This window comes from Hipposideros armiger, unplaced genomic scaffold (assembly GCF_001890085.2).
Source record: "Hipposideros armiger isolate ML-2016 unplaced genomic scaffold, ASM189008v1 scaffold_226, whole genome shotgun sequence".
In the NCBI taxonomy this organism is placed as follows: domain Eukaryota; kingdom Metazoa; phylum Chordata; class Mammalia; order Chiroptera; family Hipposideridae; genus Hipposideros; species Hipposideros armiger.
Genome location: NW_017731576.1, coordinates 2,194,570 through 2,211,185, shown reverse-complemented (window position 1 = coordinate 2,211,185; position 16,616 = coordinate 2,194,570). Strand labels below are relative to the sequence as shown.

The window sequence follows — 16,616 nt, the reverse complement described above, 5'->3', positions numbered from 1 at the left end:
TGAAAAGGGTAACTATTGCATTGTTCTGTACACCTGAAACTAACAATAAATAAATAAATTAAAACAAACAAACAAACAAACAAAAACAAACAAACAAACAAAAAAAACAAGCAGAAACTGTCGCTTTGTCAAAATCTTGGAACAGGCAAAGGTTTACAACCAAGTGAAAGCTGAATCAAGAAAAAGACAACTTAAAAATGGTAGAAAAGCTTTGCTTTAATTACACTTGTTGCACACTCTCCCTGTTCTAGAAGGAGCAAAGAAGACCTCAGTAACAAATCATAGTGTAGGTCTGTTCTAACTTGTCTGGGGCTACCTGGAAGATTGACACAGGCTTTCATCTCTCTTTCACCTAAATCAGAACTCACCAGGCCAGAAAAGTGACAGGCATTGCTCAAAAATATTGTAAAGCAAAGGGAACAACATGCAGACTTCTGGGGCAAAAGATTATGGTTGAGCTCACCTAAGGCCTGGGAGGAAAAACCAAGGAAAGAGTTTCTTTGGGAAATTAGAGCATTCAAGAGCATCTGTGTACACAGGGGACTTTAGAAAGAAACAGGTATTTCTAGGACCAGAAAAAGAACTGAGAAGGAGACCTTGAGATGAATGAAAATGAAAACACAGTATTACAAAAGACTTGCGAAGACCCAATGCTTTAACCGTGGGCTGATCCCTACACTGAGTTTAAGACTGGCTAAGTGTTGAAAGAGAGCCCCAGCACAGAGCCAGTTTGCAAAGAGTAGGAAAGGTGTTTTCTTGTCTGTTTTAGCACCTGATGTTCAAGGAAATCTCTGCCCTCATGGAACTCACGGTTTAGTGGGTGAGTCATAAATCTAACTGGAGGGAATAGAAAGCAGACCTCTGAAAAAGTAAAGACCTTATAAACTGAGGAGCAAAGTTATCTATAAACCCTTAAAAAATAAGGAAGTATGAAATGAGCACTTTGAGAAATTAACATTGAGACAAAAGAGCTTTTAAAACAACATCTATTGGAGTTTTTTCTCTGGATATGGAAGGTCGTGTCTGAGGAAAAGACAGAAGACTGGCCCCGTGGGCTGACGCAGCCCTGCCCCCCAGCCACCACCTGAGTTTGGTGAGAACGTCTCCCTCCTACCTGAAGCCACTTTTGGCTGGTTGCCAACAATTCCAACAGTCCTCCCGTTCATTCTTGCAAAACCAACAATGATGTTCTTGGCATAATTGGGCATGATCTCAAAAAATTCTCGCTCATCAACAACCTGAAGGGATAAATTTATTTCTGAGTTCAAAATGATAAAGCACAAGATACAACTACATTCCAGAATTACAGAGCTGGAGAGCTGCCACCCACCACAGGTTCTCCAAAGGAGCAGGACAACAGGCAGGGCTGCCTTCTCCCTCCCGGAGGGGGAAACCCGGGTACACACTGCTGGGAAAGGTACAACAGTGCAGTCATTTTTAAAGGTTCCAATTGAATTTGGCATTATTTATTACACTTCTTTACCTTACTTTGAACTCATTTCAAACTTATATAAAAATTTCCAGAGTCGTTATAAAAGACAGTTATACCCTCCACCCAGATTCCCCGTTTATAACATTATACCACATAAGCTTTATAGTTCCTTCTCACTCTCCCTACCTACCCTCCCTTTCTCTCTGTCTCTCTCTCTCCACATTTTCTTTCTATACATATTACACACACTGTATCTATACACACAAAAATTTTTTTCTGAACCATTTGAAAGTAAGTTACACACACGATGCCTCTTTACCTCTAAGTCCTTCAGTGTGTATCTCCTACCAACAAGGACATTCTCTTATATAACTACACTGATATTATCAAAATCAGGAAATTAACATTAATGCTATTATAAAATCTTATTCAAATTTTTCCAGTTATTTCAACATAATCCTTTACAGCAACCAAAATCTGGTTCTAGAATCCAACGCAAGATCACCTGGTGCTTTTAGTGGTCTGTCTCTTTAGACTCTTTTAAGTTTTTCCCTTCTATCTTCGTCTTTCACAATCATGACATCTTTGAAGACTAGTTATTTGGTTATTTGCCTTCTGTTTGGGTTTGTTTACTGTTTCTTCATATTAAATTTCACGTTAAGCATTTTTGACAGACTATCACAGAATATCCCTCTCAGTGGATTACATCAAAAGGCACATGATGTCATTTTGTCCATAGTGATGGTGACACATGTCAGGTTTCTTCCCTATAAAGTTACTATTTTTCCATTTTTAATTATTTTGTGGGGAAATACTTTGAAACTATGTAAAATCCTAGTCATCAAACTTTCACCCTCTAGTTCTGACATTCGTTGATGATTCTTGCCTGACCCAATTACTGCCATGATAGTTGCCAAGTGGTGATTTCCCTAGCTCCATTTTCCCTTCTCCGTATCTTAGCATTCTACTGTCAGAAAGGCCTTTGCCTTTTCCATTTACATATATATTCCACAAGTATGAGCTTATGGATTGTTGTTTTATTACGTGGATTATAATCTTTTACCATCATTATTTATTATAGGTTCAAACTGTCCCATATTTGACCGTGAGAGCCCGTTCAAAGTGCCTCCTGTGCCCTTTTGATGTTTCCCCATCATCCTTTGAGTGCTACCTTACATTCTGGAATCACCTTACTTTCAGGTTCATCTTTTATCTTTTTCCTAACCCAAGCACTGAATCAGCCATTTCTCCCTTTAGGGGAAGTGTAAGAGTGAATGAGAGAGTGAGTGTTTGCCTCTAAGAAGCTGTCCTGGAGGACAGAGCTAAGAAATTCAGAGATATACAGACACACACTTATTACTAAAAATAGTATAAAAACCATGAGTTTGTATTGATAACTCCAGTGCTAGTCCAATTCAACTACAGGGTTCATTCTCGTTTTCCCCACTTCAATATTCATTAACTCCTTTCTCCTACAGTAGACGTCTTATTCCCATTATTCTCAAAAATGTACTTATTTATTCCATCCTCAAATGCAGAGAAAATGGTTTCAGAATTGCTAACCACAATATGACTGCAAAAATACAAACCTAACTAAAATTCAATATTTCTTTACAACTATTTCTGTTGTTAGACTAAAGGTAGTTTCATTTTAAAGGTTTTCCCCTGGTTTTGATTTTATTTTTTTAATATGTAAACATTAACATAGTTTAATAGTTTCACTCCCCATCCCTTCCACCCACCCTCTGTTTTAATCTCATTTTCTGGTTTATCTTTCTGTGTGTATTATAGAAATGAGCATATACATGTCTATCTTTTTAGTTCCCCTTTCTGTCTTAGATGGAAAGTAACATACTATAGATACTCTTTTGCACTTGGGGTTTTTTTCACTTAACAATATATCCTGGAAATCGCTTCATCAGATCATAGTGATCTTTCTCACTCCTTTGCACTCCTTTATAGTACTCTATTGTGTGGATGTACCAAATTTATTCAACCAATCTCCTATATGTTAACATTATTTTGAAACTTACATTAACGTTGTTATTTTGCAATGATAAATAACAATGCCATAATAGTAAGCTTGTGCATCTATAATTTTGTAAGGTAGGAAGTGTATCTTCAGGGTATCTTCCTAGAAGTGGGACTTCTGGGTCAAATTGTAAATGCCTATTTAGTCTCAGATGCTATCATATTCTCCTGCCAGCAATGCATTCTACTGGTAATTCTTGCCAACAGAATTACCAGTGGAAAATGTTTTCAAGTTTTTTTATTTTTTGCCAATCTGACAGTTGAGAAATGATAACTCAGTTTAATTTTAATCTGTATCACTAGCATTATGAATAAAGCTGAAAAGAACATATACTTTATCAAACTGACCACAGCAAAGATAAACTTTAAAGAGACATATTCACGTTAAAAAACGGGGGAAGTTATCAAAAAACCATTCCTCTTCCCCCACAAAAAGCACTAGACCCTGGCAATTTCACAGAATTTCTACCAAATCTTTAAAGAGCAGATAATCCTAATGCTATTTAAATTGTTCCAGAACATAGAAAACGACAGAAAACTTACAAATTCTTTTTATTTCACTTTATGAACTGAAGTGTGTTCCCCCAAAATTCATAGGTTAAAGCCTAACCTATAATGTGACTGTATTTGGAGGTAGGGCCTTTAAGGAGATAATTAAAGTTAAATTAAGGTGATACGGGTGGACCACTAATCTGATAGGACTGGCGTCCTTATAAGAGGAGGAGCTCTCTTTCCACGTGCACACAGAAGCAAGACCACAGGACACAGCAAGAAGACAGCTATCTGCAAACCAAGAAGAGAGACCTCACCAGACACCAGCCCTACTAGCACCTTTATCTTGGACTTTTAGCCTCCAGGACTATGTGAAAATAAATTTCTGAGGTTTATGCAATCAGTCTATGGTATTTTGTTATAGCAGCTCTAAGAGACTAATACATGAAGTAAGCATATCAACACCAAAATTCAATTTAAAAATGCCTCAAAGCTGAAACTAATTCTAAAAAATGTGTATTTCATAATAAAAAAATAATTTAATAAAAATAAAAAAATTTTAAAAATTTTAAAAATGCCTCAAAAAAATAAATCAGCTCATATCAAATGATACTGATGCAAAAATCCAAAATAAAACATTAGCAAAACATAACAAGTAGAGCTTTTTTCAGGAATGTAAGAACAGTTTAATATTGGGAAATCTATTAAGATAGGTTTATAAATTGATCTAAGGAGATCATGTGATCACCATACATGCTGAAAGGGCATTTAACGCTATCCAATACCCATCCCTGATTTTAAAAATAAGCAAACAATAAAAATTAAAATAGGAACCAGTGATAGCTTTCTTAACATGAAAAAATATATAAAATACATTAGAAAACACTAATGGCAGTCTCTCTAAAGTAAGAAATAAGACAAAGATGTCCACTATCACAACCATTACTCACTACTGCATTTGATAAAATATGCAGTACAGACAATGCAATTAGACAATAGAAAAAAATGACATGAATTAGAAAGGAAAAGATGAAACTCTTTATATATATACAGTATACTAGCACACTTGAAAAACCCAAAAGCATTTACAGTAAAAAACCATTACAAATCATAAGAGAACTTAATAGGTAACAGGGTGTAAAACTGATAAACAGAATCAATAGCTTTCATATATACCTACAATGCAGAAGATAGAAAAGACCCAATTTACAATAAAAAGATAAGATACTTAGGAATAAACTTAACAAGAAATATGAACAACCTACACAAGGAACTCTTTAAAACAATCCTCAAGGGGAAAAGAAGTCCACTTTTATCAAATAAAAAACAATTATTTTTAAGGTTTGTTCAGATTCATAAGGATATCAACTCTCCCAAGTTAGTTCATAAATGTAACAGGATTCCAGTAAAAACAACAGGATTCCCTACTGCTACTCCTTCCATCCTAAAATAAGACAAACTGATTCTAAAGTTCATATGAAAAAAATAAGATTAGGCAAAACTCTGAAAAAAGAATAATCAAGAGGAACTATCCCTACCAGATGTGAAAGCACGCCATAAACTCTCAATAATTAAAACAGCGTGGTACTGACCAAGTGCTGGTGAGAACGTGAAGGAACTGGAACTCTCATATGCTGCTGGTGGGAGTGCAAATTGGTATAATCACTTCTCTGAAAAACCCTTTGGCAGTATCTACTAAAGCTAAATGTATGCCTAAGACATGGTATTTTCATTCCTAAGTATGGATCCAACAAAGATGTGTCATTTATTCACCAATATCACATAATAGAATATTCACGTTAGAACTGTTTGTGATAGTGCCCAACTAGAAACTACCCAAATGCCCATCAACAGTAGATAAACTGGTCTGTTCATACAAACAACTAAAGAGACCAATGAGAACAATAGGCAACAATACGGACAAATCTCACAAACATAATACTGAGCGATAGAAGCTAGACACAAAAGACCACATACTATATGATTCCATTTCTATAATACACAAAAACAAGAACCACGGACTTAAGCTGTTAAAAATCAGGATGATTTCCCTCGGCGGTTTTGGGGGAGTAGTGACGAGAAGAAAGCACCAGGGACACTCCTGTTTCTCTATGTGATGCATCTTATTTGATCTATGTAATTTTTTTTTGTTACTTAGGAAGGTTTATATTTTTTTATAATGATTACGTCTACAGCTGTACCTCTTCAATGCCCTTAGTCCCCTGGGTTTAGCAATAAGAGAGGTCATTAGGGGGTCTGTCAATCATCAGAGGGAGAAAGCCAGAAGCCAGGGCCAGTGAGGAAGGAGGGGAGAGACAAGAAGAATTTAAATGAAAAGGGAAAAAAATATATGGACAGCAGTTAAACAGAGATGTAGGTTAAGAGGGGTGTTTGTTTTTTGGGGTTTTTTTAGCAGACAAGAAATCTATATGTGTTCATACACATTTATTGCTAAGAGGAAGGAGTTAAGAGAGAGAGAAGTTAGAGATTTCGAAAAAAACAGTCAAGAAAGCAAGACCCCAGATAGGGAAGGAGGGAGTCAGGAGCCCAGGTGGAGACACCTCATTTTTTGAGCCGGGGGAGACTTAAGAAGGACACTGAGGATGGAGAAATGGTCACCTGTGGGCAGTAAGGAACCTGATGCTCTCAATTCTCTCCATGAAGGAAATGCCCCTATCATCTGAAAGAGTGGGGAGTGACGGAAGTTAGGGGTTGGATCAGACCTTAGGAAAAATGAAGGATAGCTGCTGAAGGGAGGCCCACAGCCCATATTCAAGCCAGAGGCCGGAGAGGCGCCCTGAGGGCACAGCTCAGGCTGGAGGAGGGCTCTGGGGCTTCCCTCCAGCTGTCTCAGGCTCCCGAGGCAGCCTTTACATGGATGACCAAGGCCTTGAACCAGGGAGGGCTGTACAGGTCAAAAGGAGAATCGGGGGCTGACGACAGAGACCCTATTTTGCCTTCTTCACAGTATTTTTTGAACCTGAAACTGCCCATGCCATGTATGCTTTGGCTCTCTGTATCTCTCACCCAAATGTGAGGTCCCTGATGCAGGGATTTTGTTCATCACAGTGTCACATAGCGCCAGCACTGAGAACAGTACCTGACCATTAGTATCTGGCAGAATGACAGTGTTCAAGCTGTGACAAGAAGGCAGAGGCCAGGAGGGGCAGCGGACTTCAGAGGAATGGGAAGGCCGAGGGCTGGAGGGTCCAGGGCCAGAGGCAGTGGGCAAGGGCGAGGTACGAACGTGAGGACGTAAAGAGCACTGAAGGCTGAGGTCAGAGAAGAGCAAGCTAGCAGAAGGGCCTCATCTTCACGGCTCAGATGGTGCTCACCAAGGCTCCATAATCTAGCAGTGAGGAGTCTGGCCATGGCTGCTGGCTCGTGCTGGCTCCCCAGAGTACAGAAGGAGAAGGCATGGGTCACCGGGAGGGCCAAGGCTCTGGGTGAGGCTTTGCCCGCAGAGCCATCTGTGTTCTGTTAATCAAGGAGTGCTGAAGGCGTGGTGTGCATACGCGAGTGTGAGAAAGACAACAGCCATCAACAGATGCTCCCAGTTTGCCCCACAGTTTGTCCTCTCTTCACTAACGACTCAGGAATCTGCTACACCAACAAAAAGGTACAAATGACTCCTGTCCTCCCCAGATGCGTGTGCACACATGTGCGCGCGCGCGCACACACACACACACACACACACACACACACACACACACACACCTTGATCTTATCATAGGATACCCTCTGTACGCTCCTCTCTCTAGAAACACAAAATGCCCTCAGAGTATAAGGCTCCAAACAAAGGTACCTAACACAGAGTCACCCTGGCCTCAACTCCAGACTCTAGGAATATGGCCCCTTCTCTATGCACCTCAGAGTCTCATCTGAAGACCCCTGAACTTTGCTGGCCCAACTGGCTCCTTCTTCCTCCAGTCCTCAAGTCTATCTAAGCCAATAGCATGGCTGCAGCCATTAGCTCCTCCTCAAACACACTCTCCAGTGGCCCCTGGTCCTGGTCCCACCACATGCTCTGCCTGTATTGCCTGATGTTAAGGCCTGTGGGTCTAGGATTTCCTCACTAGGCCAAAGCACAATGACCATGGACATGGCTGAGCTAGCACAGACAAGATAGGCAAATGTAGCACTTACAGACTGTATGATGTCCACCATGTTGTAGGCTTTGGTAGATTCCAAAGGGACAATTGTGTCAAGCTCAGGAACCAGACGGTCACTTTTAATAGAAAAAGCAGATACAATTAATACCAGAAAAGCCAAATGCCTTCTATGGGTAGGGGATGGGAGGAAATGGGGGAGACCCATCCTGGGGGCTGGGCTGACTCTGTCCTTACTAGGCTTGCAAAGCAGTCCCCAAAGGTGTATTCCTTTGTAATTAAACCACCATATTAAACTGAACCTGAGCTTGATATTAATCCAAAAGATCTGTTATCATTTAGATCAGCGGTTCTCAACCTGTGGGTCGCGACCCCTTTGGGGGTCGAACGACCTTTTCACAGGGGTCGCCGGGTACTCGTATGTGGGCGTATCTGCATGTGGGCCTGGAGACGGATAGAGGAGCGGTGTCTCAGTTCCTAAGACCATCGAAAATATGTGTTTTCCGATGGTCTTAGATGACTCCTGTGAAAGGTTGAGAACCGCTGATTTAGAAGAAAAAAAATGAGCTTATTCCCTTAAATGTGATTCCTTCATTTATCCTCTCTGAATACCTCCTACATTCTAGGTATTCTGTGGGGGGGGGGGCACTAAAGGACATTATAGCAAACGAGACACTATCCTGGGAGGTCCCAGTCTAACTTCCTGAGACATTAAAAATAAAAGAACAAGGACTTGGAAATGCAGTCAGAGCTCTGCTAAAATTACTGTGGGTTCACATTCCCCACTGGAAGTAAATCTGCTAGAGTTCCTTTTAAAAAGCAAAGCTGGGGGGCCGGCCGAGTGGCGCGTTGGTTAAGAACTGGCTTGGGACGCCAGAGGGCCCCGGTTCGGATCCCACATATGAGGGCCAGTGACACTGCCCTCCACAGCTAAGATGCTGAGCAACAGCTCAACCTGGAGCTGGGCTGCCATGAGTCACTGGCGACGGCGTAGGCTGCAGCCCCTGTGGCAGTGGGTTGCCATGGGCTACTGTGTGTAGCCAGCAGCCAGCGTGAGCGGCCAGCAGCCGCAGTGAGCGGCCGTCCAGAAGCCGGCGACTGATCTGCCTCGCCCAGGAAGAGCGCAATGATGGTGCCAACTTGGGCCAGTGAAGCAACGTCCTCCACAACTAGACGAAGAACAAAACGACAGCAACTTGTCTGTTCCCCTTCACCCAATTCCCCAATAAAAATCTTTAAAAAAAGCAAAGCTGCAGGTCCCCTGGCAGACACCATCACTGAGGACTAACCAGTCAAATAGGCTCCTAGCTCTGCTTCTTCCTGCGTGTATGTGACAGAGCAAAAAGGCCGAGCCAGGGCCCACTTGCATGCCACAGGTCTCAGCAACGTGCGTTCTCCCAACAGGCTCTCATCCCTTCCTATCCCATGTGGGCTGGCAGGGGGTGTTCTGACCCTGAGATTTACACTTGGGCTGAGGCTTGGCCTTGGTCAAGCCACATACCCCATCAAGCCCGACTTCCCAGAGAGCTTAGCACAGGGGTATTGGGCATAGTCCCACCAAATAATAAAGTTCTTCCTTACTTTTCATTTGCTACTTACACATACATATATACTCATAGCTTCCCTGGGATCCTATGAAGAGGCGGTATGGCTGGGCTATTTAGACATTTCTGTGTTCCCTTGGCCCTAACACCTTCAAATGATGTCCTAAGCATCTCAGGAATCCCAAGTAGTATAGATGCTCAAAAAAGGAGGCTGTGCCTACTTCTTTTGGGCCTTAGGAACACCCTCCCTTTCATGACTACACATAGTGGGCCACTGGTCGTATCCTCTGAGTGGGAAAGACACAGACAGGGCAGAACCCTGGGGAAATGACTCTTCAGAGCATCCCTGGCCCAGACAGGGCCCCACAGATGGGAGCCTGAGTCCACCCCACAGGGCAGCGTCTAAAAATGGCTTCTCAAGGAATAGAATTCCAAATCCCTTCTGCAGAAGAAAGTCCAGGTCAAGTGAGTGCTTTGAAATTGAAGAGGAAACAAAACGGAGAAGAAAGCAGCCAGAGGTCAGGAGCAATAGGACCCCATCTGGGCCCCTGGTTTACTCTCTGGTACCGCCCCCCCCCTCCCCACCCCGTCAGGCAGTAGCCTCAATAGCAAGCAGGAAAGATGGTCTAACACTAGGTGGCCAGCAACACACTGTCCCAGGACCGCCCCAGCCTCTGGCCACAAGCATTTCTTAAAGGGATCCTGTCTACATCATTTCACAGTAACTTACTTCATGTCAAGATACACACACACACACACACACACACACACACACACACACACACACACACACACAAAACACTTCCATCTCTAATTCTGGACAAATTAGGACTCTTAGAAATCATTTTTTTAGCCACTCTTTATTCCCAAGCTACCTATCAGATATTACACAACGGAAAAAGAGAATTAAAAAATCTATCTTTACTCCTATACCCAGACATGCCATCACCATGACCACTCCACAATCTACTTCCAGCTGCCCAAGAGGGGAGACCCTGGAGGTCCTGCCAAGGCAGAGGGGCCCGAGACGGGCAAGCCAAGCTGCAAAATGAGAGAAGGTGCTCCAGCTGCAACGCACCTGGGATCCTGGCACTCGCGGATGGGAGCCGGGTCCTGGCTGCTGAGGGGCAGGTAGTTGAAGAACTCCCGGAGATTACACAAGGCGTCAATGTCATTCTCAAAAGCTCTGTGAGCAACACCTGAGAAAACAGGGAGGATGTAATGGGCCAGGGCACCTGTCAGCCCAAAAATGCTGCTTCATGTCCACCTGCCATTCTAGGGCCTGTCTGTGGCAGACTGTGCTCATAGCTCTGTCCTCCCCTGAGGATGGGATACCACACACCACATACCTTCCAGCTAGTCTTCAATTCATGCAGCCTGTGCCTCTGCAAGGGTCACTCCTTTCTTTATTCATGTCTTTGTCTAATGTCACCTACTTAGAGAGGCTTTCCCTGGCACCTCTCCAGAGCACACCCTTCCCCCAGCGCCCCTCACATCCCATCCCTGTGCTGTGTGGGAGTTTTCACACTTTCCCCTTCCGTGCCTATATTTCCCTGTTCACTACCTGACATCTCCCCTAGAACACCAGCTCCAACAGGGTGGAGACCATGTCTGTCTTACCACTGTCATCCCACATCAAGAATAGTGCCTATTTAAAACTGCAACAATCCCCACCTGCTTTACCCTGCTCTGCGTTCCCCACAGCACATACTTCCTTATTAGGCTTCCTGTTTGCAGTCTATCTACTCTGCTAGAATATATGCCCCAGGTAGGCAAGAATCTTTTTTTTGTTTGTTTCTTTCACAAATGCATTCCTAGCACATAGAACAATGCTTAACACATAGGCATTTGATGAATTATTTGTTGATGAATTAAAAGCATGTTAACATGACAGAATTTTTTCATTCAAGAAATATTTATGGGCCGGCCGAGTAGCTCAGTTGGTTAAGAGCTCGCTCAAGAGTTTGAGCTCTGAGCAATAGCGGTTCGATGCCTGGCCCAAGCTGAGCTGCCACTGAGCTGCCAACAGGTGGCAGGATGGCTCAGCTAAAAAAAAAAAAAAAAAAGAAATATTTATAAATTGACACAGCCACTTTGAAGGATAGCATGGCAGTTCCTCAAAAAGTTAGACAGTTACCATTTGACTCAGAAATTCCACTTCTAGGGATTTATTCAAGGGAAACAAAAACATATGTCTGCACAAAAACTTGTACATGAATGCTTATAGCAGCATATTCATGAGGGTCAAAAAATGAAAACAATCCAAATGTCTAACTGATCAATCAATGAACAAAATGTGATACATCCATACATTGAAATATTGTCTAGCAATAAAAAGGAATGAAGTAATGATTCATGCTACAACATGGATGAAACTTAATTATGCTAAGTAAAAGAAATATGTCACAAAACACCATATACTGTATGTATAATTTCATTAATGTCCATTCCATATATCTTCAGAATAGACAAATCCAGAGGAACAGAAAGTAGATTAGTGATTACCAGGAGCCAGAGAATTTTGGAGGAAATGAGGAGCAAATGCTAACAGGTAGAGGGTTTCTTTCTGGATTGATGAAAATGTTCTAAAATTGATTGTGATGATAACTGAACAACTGGTGAATGAAACCATTAAATTGAATACGTACGTATACATACACACACACACACACACACACATACACACACGCCCACGCCTCAAGCTCATAACACCAAATGCTGCCTTTAAAACTAAAACTATGCTGCAGAAGAAAATTTAATGTCACAGGCATTTACTTTAAGCCATCAAGGCTACAAAAGAGAAGTATGCACTTATGTATGAGTATATATATATATACTCATACATATATATATGTACAGTCACACTCATCTGCATGAAAAACTGCACGGGTATAACCAAAAATTGAGTGGTGATTATCTGTGGATGGTGGAATTCCTAGTGATTTTTACTCTTTTTTTTTTTTTTTTTTGTGAGCCATCCTTAATAATAGTTACTGCAGTAGTTGGCCATAGTTAATAGTGAAGTGTTTAGGAAAGTTTTTAGCTGAGCCATCCTGCCACCTGTTGGCAGCTCAGCGGCTGCTCAGCTCGGGCTGGGACTCAAACCACTGCTGCTCAGAGCTCAAACTCTTGAGCAAGCTCTTAACCAACTGAGCCACTCGGCCAGCCCCTCCTGGTGATTTTTATTGCTGTATTTTCTAAATTGTCTACCACAAATATGTAATATTATCGAAATTTGAAAAAATAGCATATTTCATCAAATCCAAGATGCCATCAAGACTCAATTTTAGAGGTCAATGATACATGAGGATAATATGGCTGGGGATTCGGAAAAATATTTTCTAGATCTTAAAAAGGCACATGAGGGTTTGTTTTATTCCCCTTTTATTTTGTCTTTGGATATTGCTGTCTATGCAGGTACTGTATGGTACTGCTGTATCCATCCTGAGAACACAATAAGCTGGCTGATGAAATAAGAAGAGCAGAATGGAAAATAGGCCTCTTAGTCTCAATTTGTTTTTCAAAAAAATCGCAGTATTTCATTAAAATTATTTGATATGAATGTATGGAAAAAGACAATTAAGTTCGAGAACTTTCTACCATGCACTTACACAGTAGAAAGTTCATGAGCTTAATTGTTCCACATTCATATAGCTACAGTTCTGAGCAAAGGGAAGAAAGCCATTTCACTGGTTAACAAGGAAAGTATTTAAACAGCAAGGTATTTGCAGGACACATGAGTTAGGAGAGTACAAAAAAAAAAAAAGAATGACTCAACTTTACTTTATATCCCAGTAAGAAAGAAAAACTGTTGCCAATTAAGCCCTGAGACAAGACTATGATGACAAGCTGTGGGGGAACTGACATTGAAAACTGTTCTGATTCTAAATGTGTACTGGAGCTAGGGCTGAATGGAGCTGATGGGTGAGGGGAAAAAATGGGTCAAGGTTGATGCCAACCTAGGGTGGGGGAGGAACAATTTTTGTGGAGGGTGTGTATCAAAAGCTCTCAAAAAAAAAAAAAAACCAAAAACATTTCATCAAACCTAAGACTTCACTGAAAGTAAAAAGCACCTCTATTATATGTACACTAAGAAAGAAATACTGACAGTTAAACAATGACCCAATGTGTTAACCACAGTATAATATGGTGTATAAATCGGTCACCACCAGCCTCCCATTTCTTGGAAATCTTTCAAAGAGGCAATTTCTCCTGTCTTCAGTTACACTGCTTGCTGTGTGGTAGGCAGTCCTTTCACAGCTCGGTGTCTTTTTCCAAGAAAATATGGAATGCCAATCATTACTCCAACAACAAATGTCTTCACTAATAACAGATTTATGCCCTGTTCCCAATTCCATGCTTCTCAGTATAAACATAGTAACTTTTTGTTTCAATTCCAAAGCATCAAATAATCTTTATAGAGTTTGAACTCGGCACATATGGCACGTAACCTCAAAGAGGTAAAAAGCTATGACCAAGTTCATGAACATATGGGCCATGAACATCACATTACAACTGTACCTGACAAATGGTGATTGGTAAAATGCCATGACATACCCCAAAATTGGGGTAAAAGAAAGTCATCACAAAATACATTTTCTAAAGATTTAACTGTATATATAAAAATCATACTCTTATAACCACCATTCTAGTTAGCTTTAAAATTTTAAAGAATATCAAAGCATTAGTACTATTTTAACCATTTATTACTCTATGTGTAGTCAATATATCATAACAGTCCTCTCAAATAAATTCTGCCAATTAAGTGATATTTATAAAAGACTGGCACCCTTCTCTTTGGCAATGCCCTCTGCTCAGTGTTTGAAAACAGTAAGGTAAGCCTCAAGGCCTCCAACCTGACATGGTGGTGTGGGTCTTGGCACCACCGAGCTCCTCCTGGGTAACATCCTCGTTGGTGACAGATTTTACAACATCAGGGCCAGTGATGAACAGGTAGGAGGTGTCCTGAAATCAGAGAATTCCAGAACGGTCAATTTCAGAGCACCAGAGCTAGATAGAGCCTTAGGGTTCACACAGCTGAAAAGACAAAAACAAAGAAGGTAGTGACATCGTAGCAGAACCAGATTAGGATGCAGCTCAGAGATGCTTACCCAAGCTGAAGAACCACATTTTCTCTGCCTAATTTTTAAAATCTTCGTTACATGGTTCTATCTCAGCAAAATGACTTATAATGTGGCTAACATTTCAGGGTCATTCGGCTGGCCCTTATTCAGAGCTTGCTGTGCAACAAGCACTTTTCTAAGCACTTCACGGGACTGTGTCATTAAAGCCTAGGTACTAGTATCACCCCCATTTATACATGAGGAAACTGAGGCACTGTGACAGTATGCAGCTTGCTTAAAATGAATATATAACCAGCCACCTTAAGTAAAGCCATTTAGAGACCATGGTAATCAATGCTTTGGTGTTTTCAGGGTGTAACAGGCTTTTAATCTTTAGTTTCTAATTTAAAGATAACAAAGGCATATTGTAAAAAAAATTTTTAAATTTAAACAGAAGATACAGTGGAAAGTAAGTCAACATCCCAGCCCTTGTTTCCAGGCTTCCAATTTCCCTTCCCAAAGGCTACCACTATTGGTTTCTCTCTCCTTACAAAGATATCCATGCATATATATTAACATATACATATACATATTAGTGCATATATGAACATTAATATGTACGTGTGTGTGTATTTGCCTTATGTTCTTCCCAACACAGAATCCTACAGACACTGTTCTGAAATTTTTAAAGCTCATTCCATATCGGTATAGGATATGTATCATAATTTAACTGTCGTCTAATTATAGGCCATTTCCTGTATTTTTTTTATAACAAGCAATTCTACAATAAATATCTTACTACAATCATCTCTGACAGCTCAGCTCACTCACTGGTCATGTTCTATGCCCATTTTTCTATTGGCGAGTTGCTTTTATACACAAAGGAAATTAGTCCTTAGATTATGTGTGTTTTAACCGTCTTTATTTTTTGGTTCCTTGGTTTGAAATCTTGCTAGAAAGATCTCACTAGAAAGGTCTTTCATCCCCACTCTCACACAAAGGTTCATAATAGAATGTTCAGATCACAGTGTAATGAAACTAAAAACAAACAGAAGGAAAATTGGAAACGTCGCAAACATGGAAATTAAACATCACTCTTAAACAACCAATGGGTCAAAGACAAAATCAAGAGAAAATAGAAAATATCTTGAGACAAATCAAAATGAAAACAACATACAAAAATTTATGGGATGCAATGAAAGCAGTGCTAAAAGGGGAATTTTTAGTTGTAAACATATTGGCAGAGAAGAAAGGTCTCAAATAACCTAAATTTCCACCTTATGGAACTAAAAACAGGAAGAGGTTAAAGCCAAAGCAGAAGGAAGGATAAAAATTTGAGCAGAGGGAGATTCAGATTTGGTACGTGCCTGCAGGCTTTGTAAAGGGGAGGGCTGAACACGGGAGAGATCTTAGGAATAACTTACCCAAGGAGGCAAAAGACTTGCACAATGAAAAATTATGAAAGAAATTTAAAAAGACACAAATAAATGGAAAGACATCTCCTGGTCCTGGATTGAAAGATTAAATAGTTAAGGGCCGGCCGGGTGGCTCAGCTGGTTAAGAGCTCGCTTGGGAGCAACACCTCAGAGCAGCAGGGCTGCGGTTCAGATCCCACATTGAGGGCCAGTGACGCTCGCCCTCTACAGCTAAAATGATGAACAACACCTCAACCTGGAGCTGGGCTCCTGTGAGTCGCTGGCGATGGCGTAGGCTGCAGCAGGGCTGCAGTGGGCTGCCGTGAACTATGTGACTGGCTGGCAGCCAGTGTGAGCGGCTGGTAGCTGGTGTGAGCTACCGGGAGCTGCTGTGATCTACCAACTGACTGGCGACCGACTGCCTCACCCGGGAGAGCACAATGATCATACCAACATGGGCCAGTGAAGCGACGTCCTCCACAACTAGACTGAAGAACAAAACAGCAATTTGTCTACCTGTCTGTTCCCCT

At 41.3% G+C, this 16,616-nt stretch overlaps 1 protein-coding gene across 1 annotated transcript in view; it reads right to left on the bottom strand.

Annotated features, from left to right (window-relative positions):
* Positions 1 to 16,616, bottom strand: part of PCCB (propionyl-CoA carboxylase subunit beta) — a 55,655-nt gene that overhangs the window by 7,248 nt on the left and 31,791 nt on the right. The window contains exons 7-10 of the mRNA XM_019654596.1: positions 14,465 to 14,573; positions 10,687 to 10,807; positions 8,102 to 8,183; positions 1,115 to 1,238 (exon numbers count right to left, since the gene is read on the bottom strand). Coding sequence (XP_019510141.1) covers positions 1,115 to 1,238; positions 8,102 to 8,183; positions 10,687 to 10,807; positions 14,465 to 14,573 — 436 coding nt within the window. The remainder of the gene's footprint in view (positions 1 to 1,114; positions 1,239 to 8,101; positions 8,184 to 10,686; positions 10,808 to 14,464; positions 14,574 to 16,616) is intronic.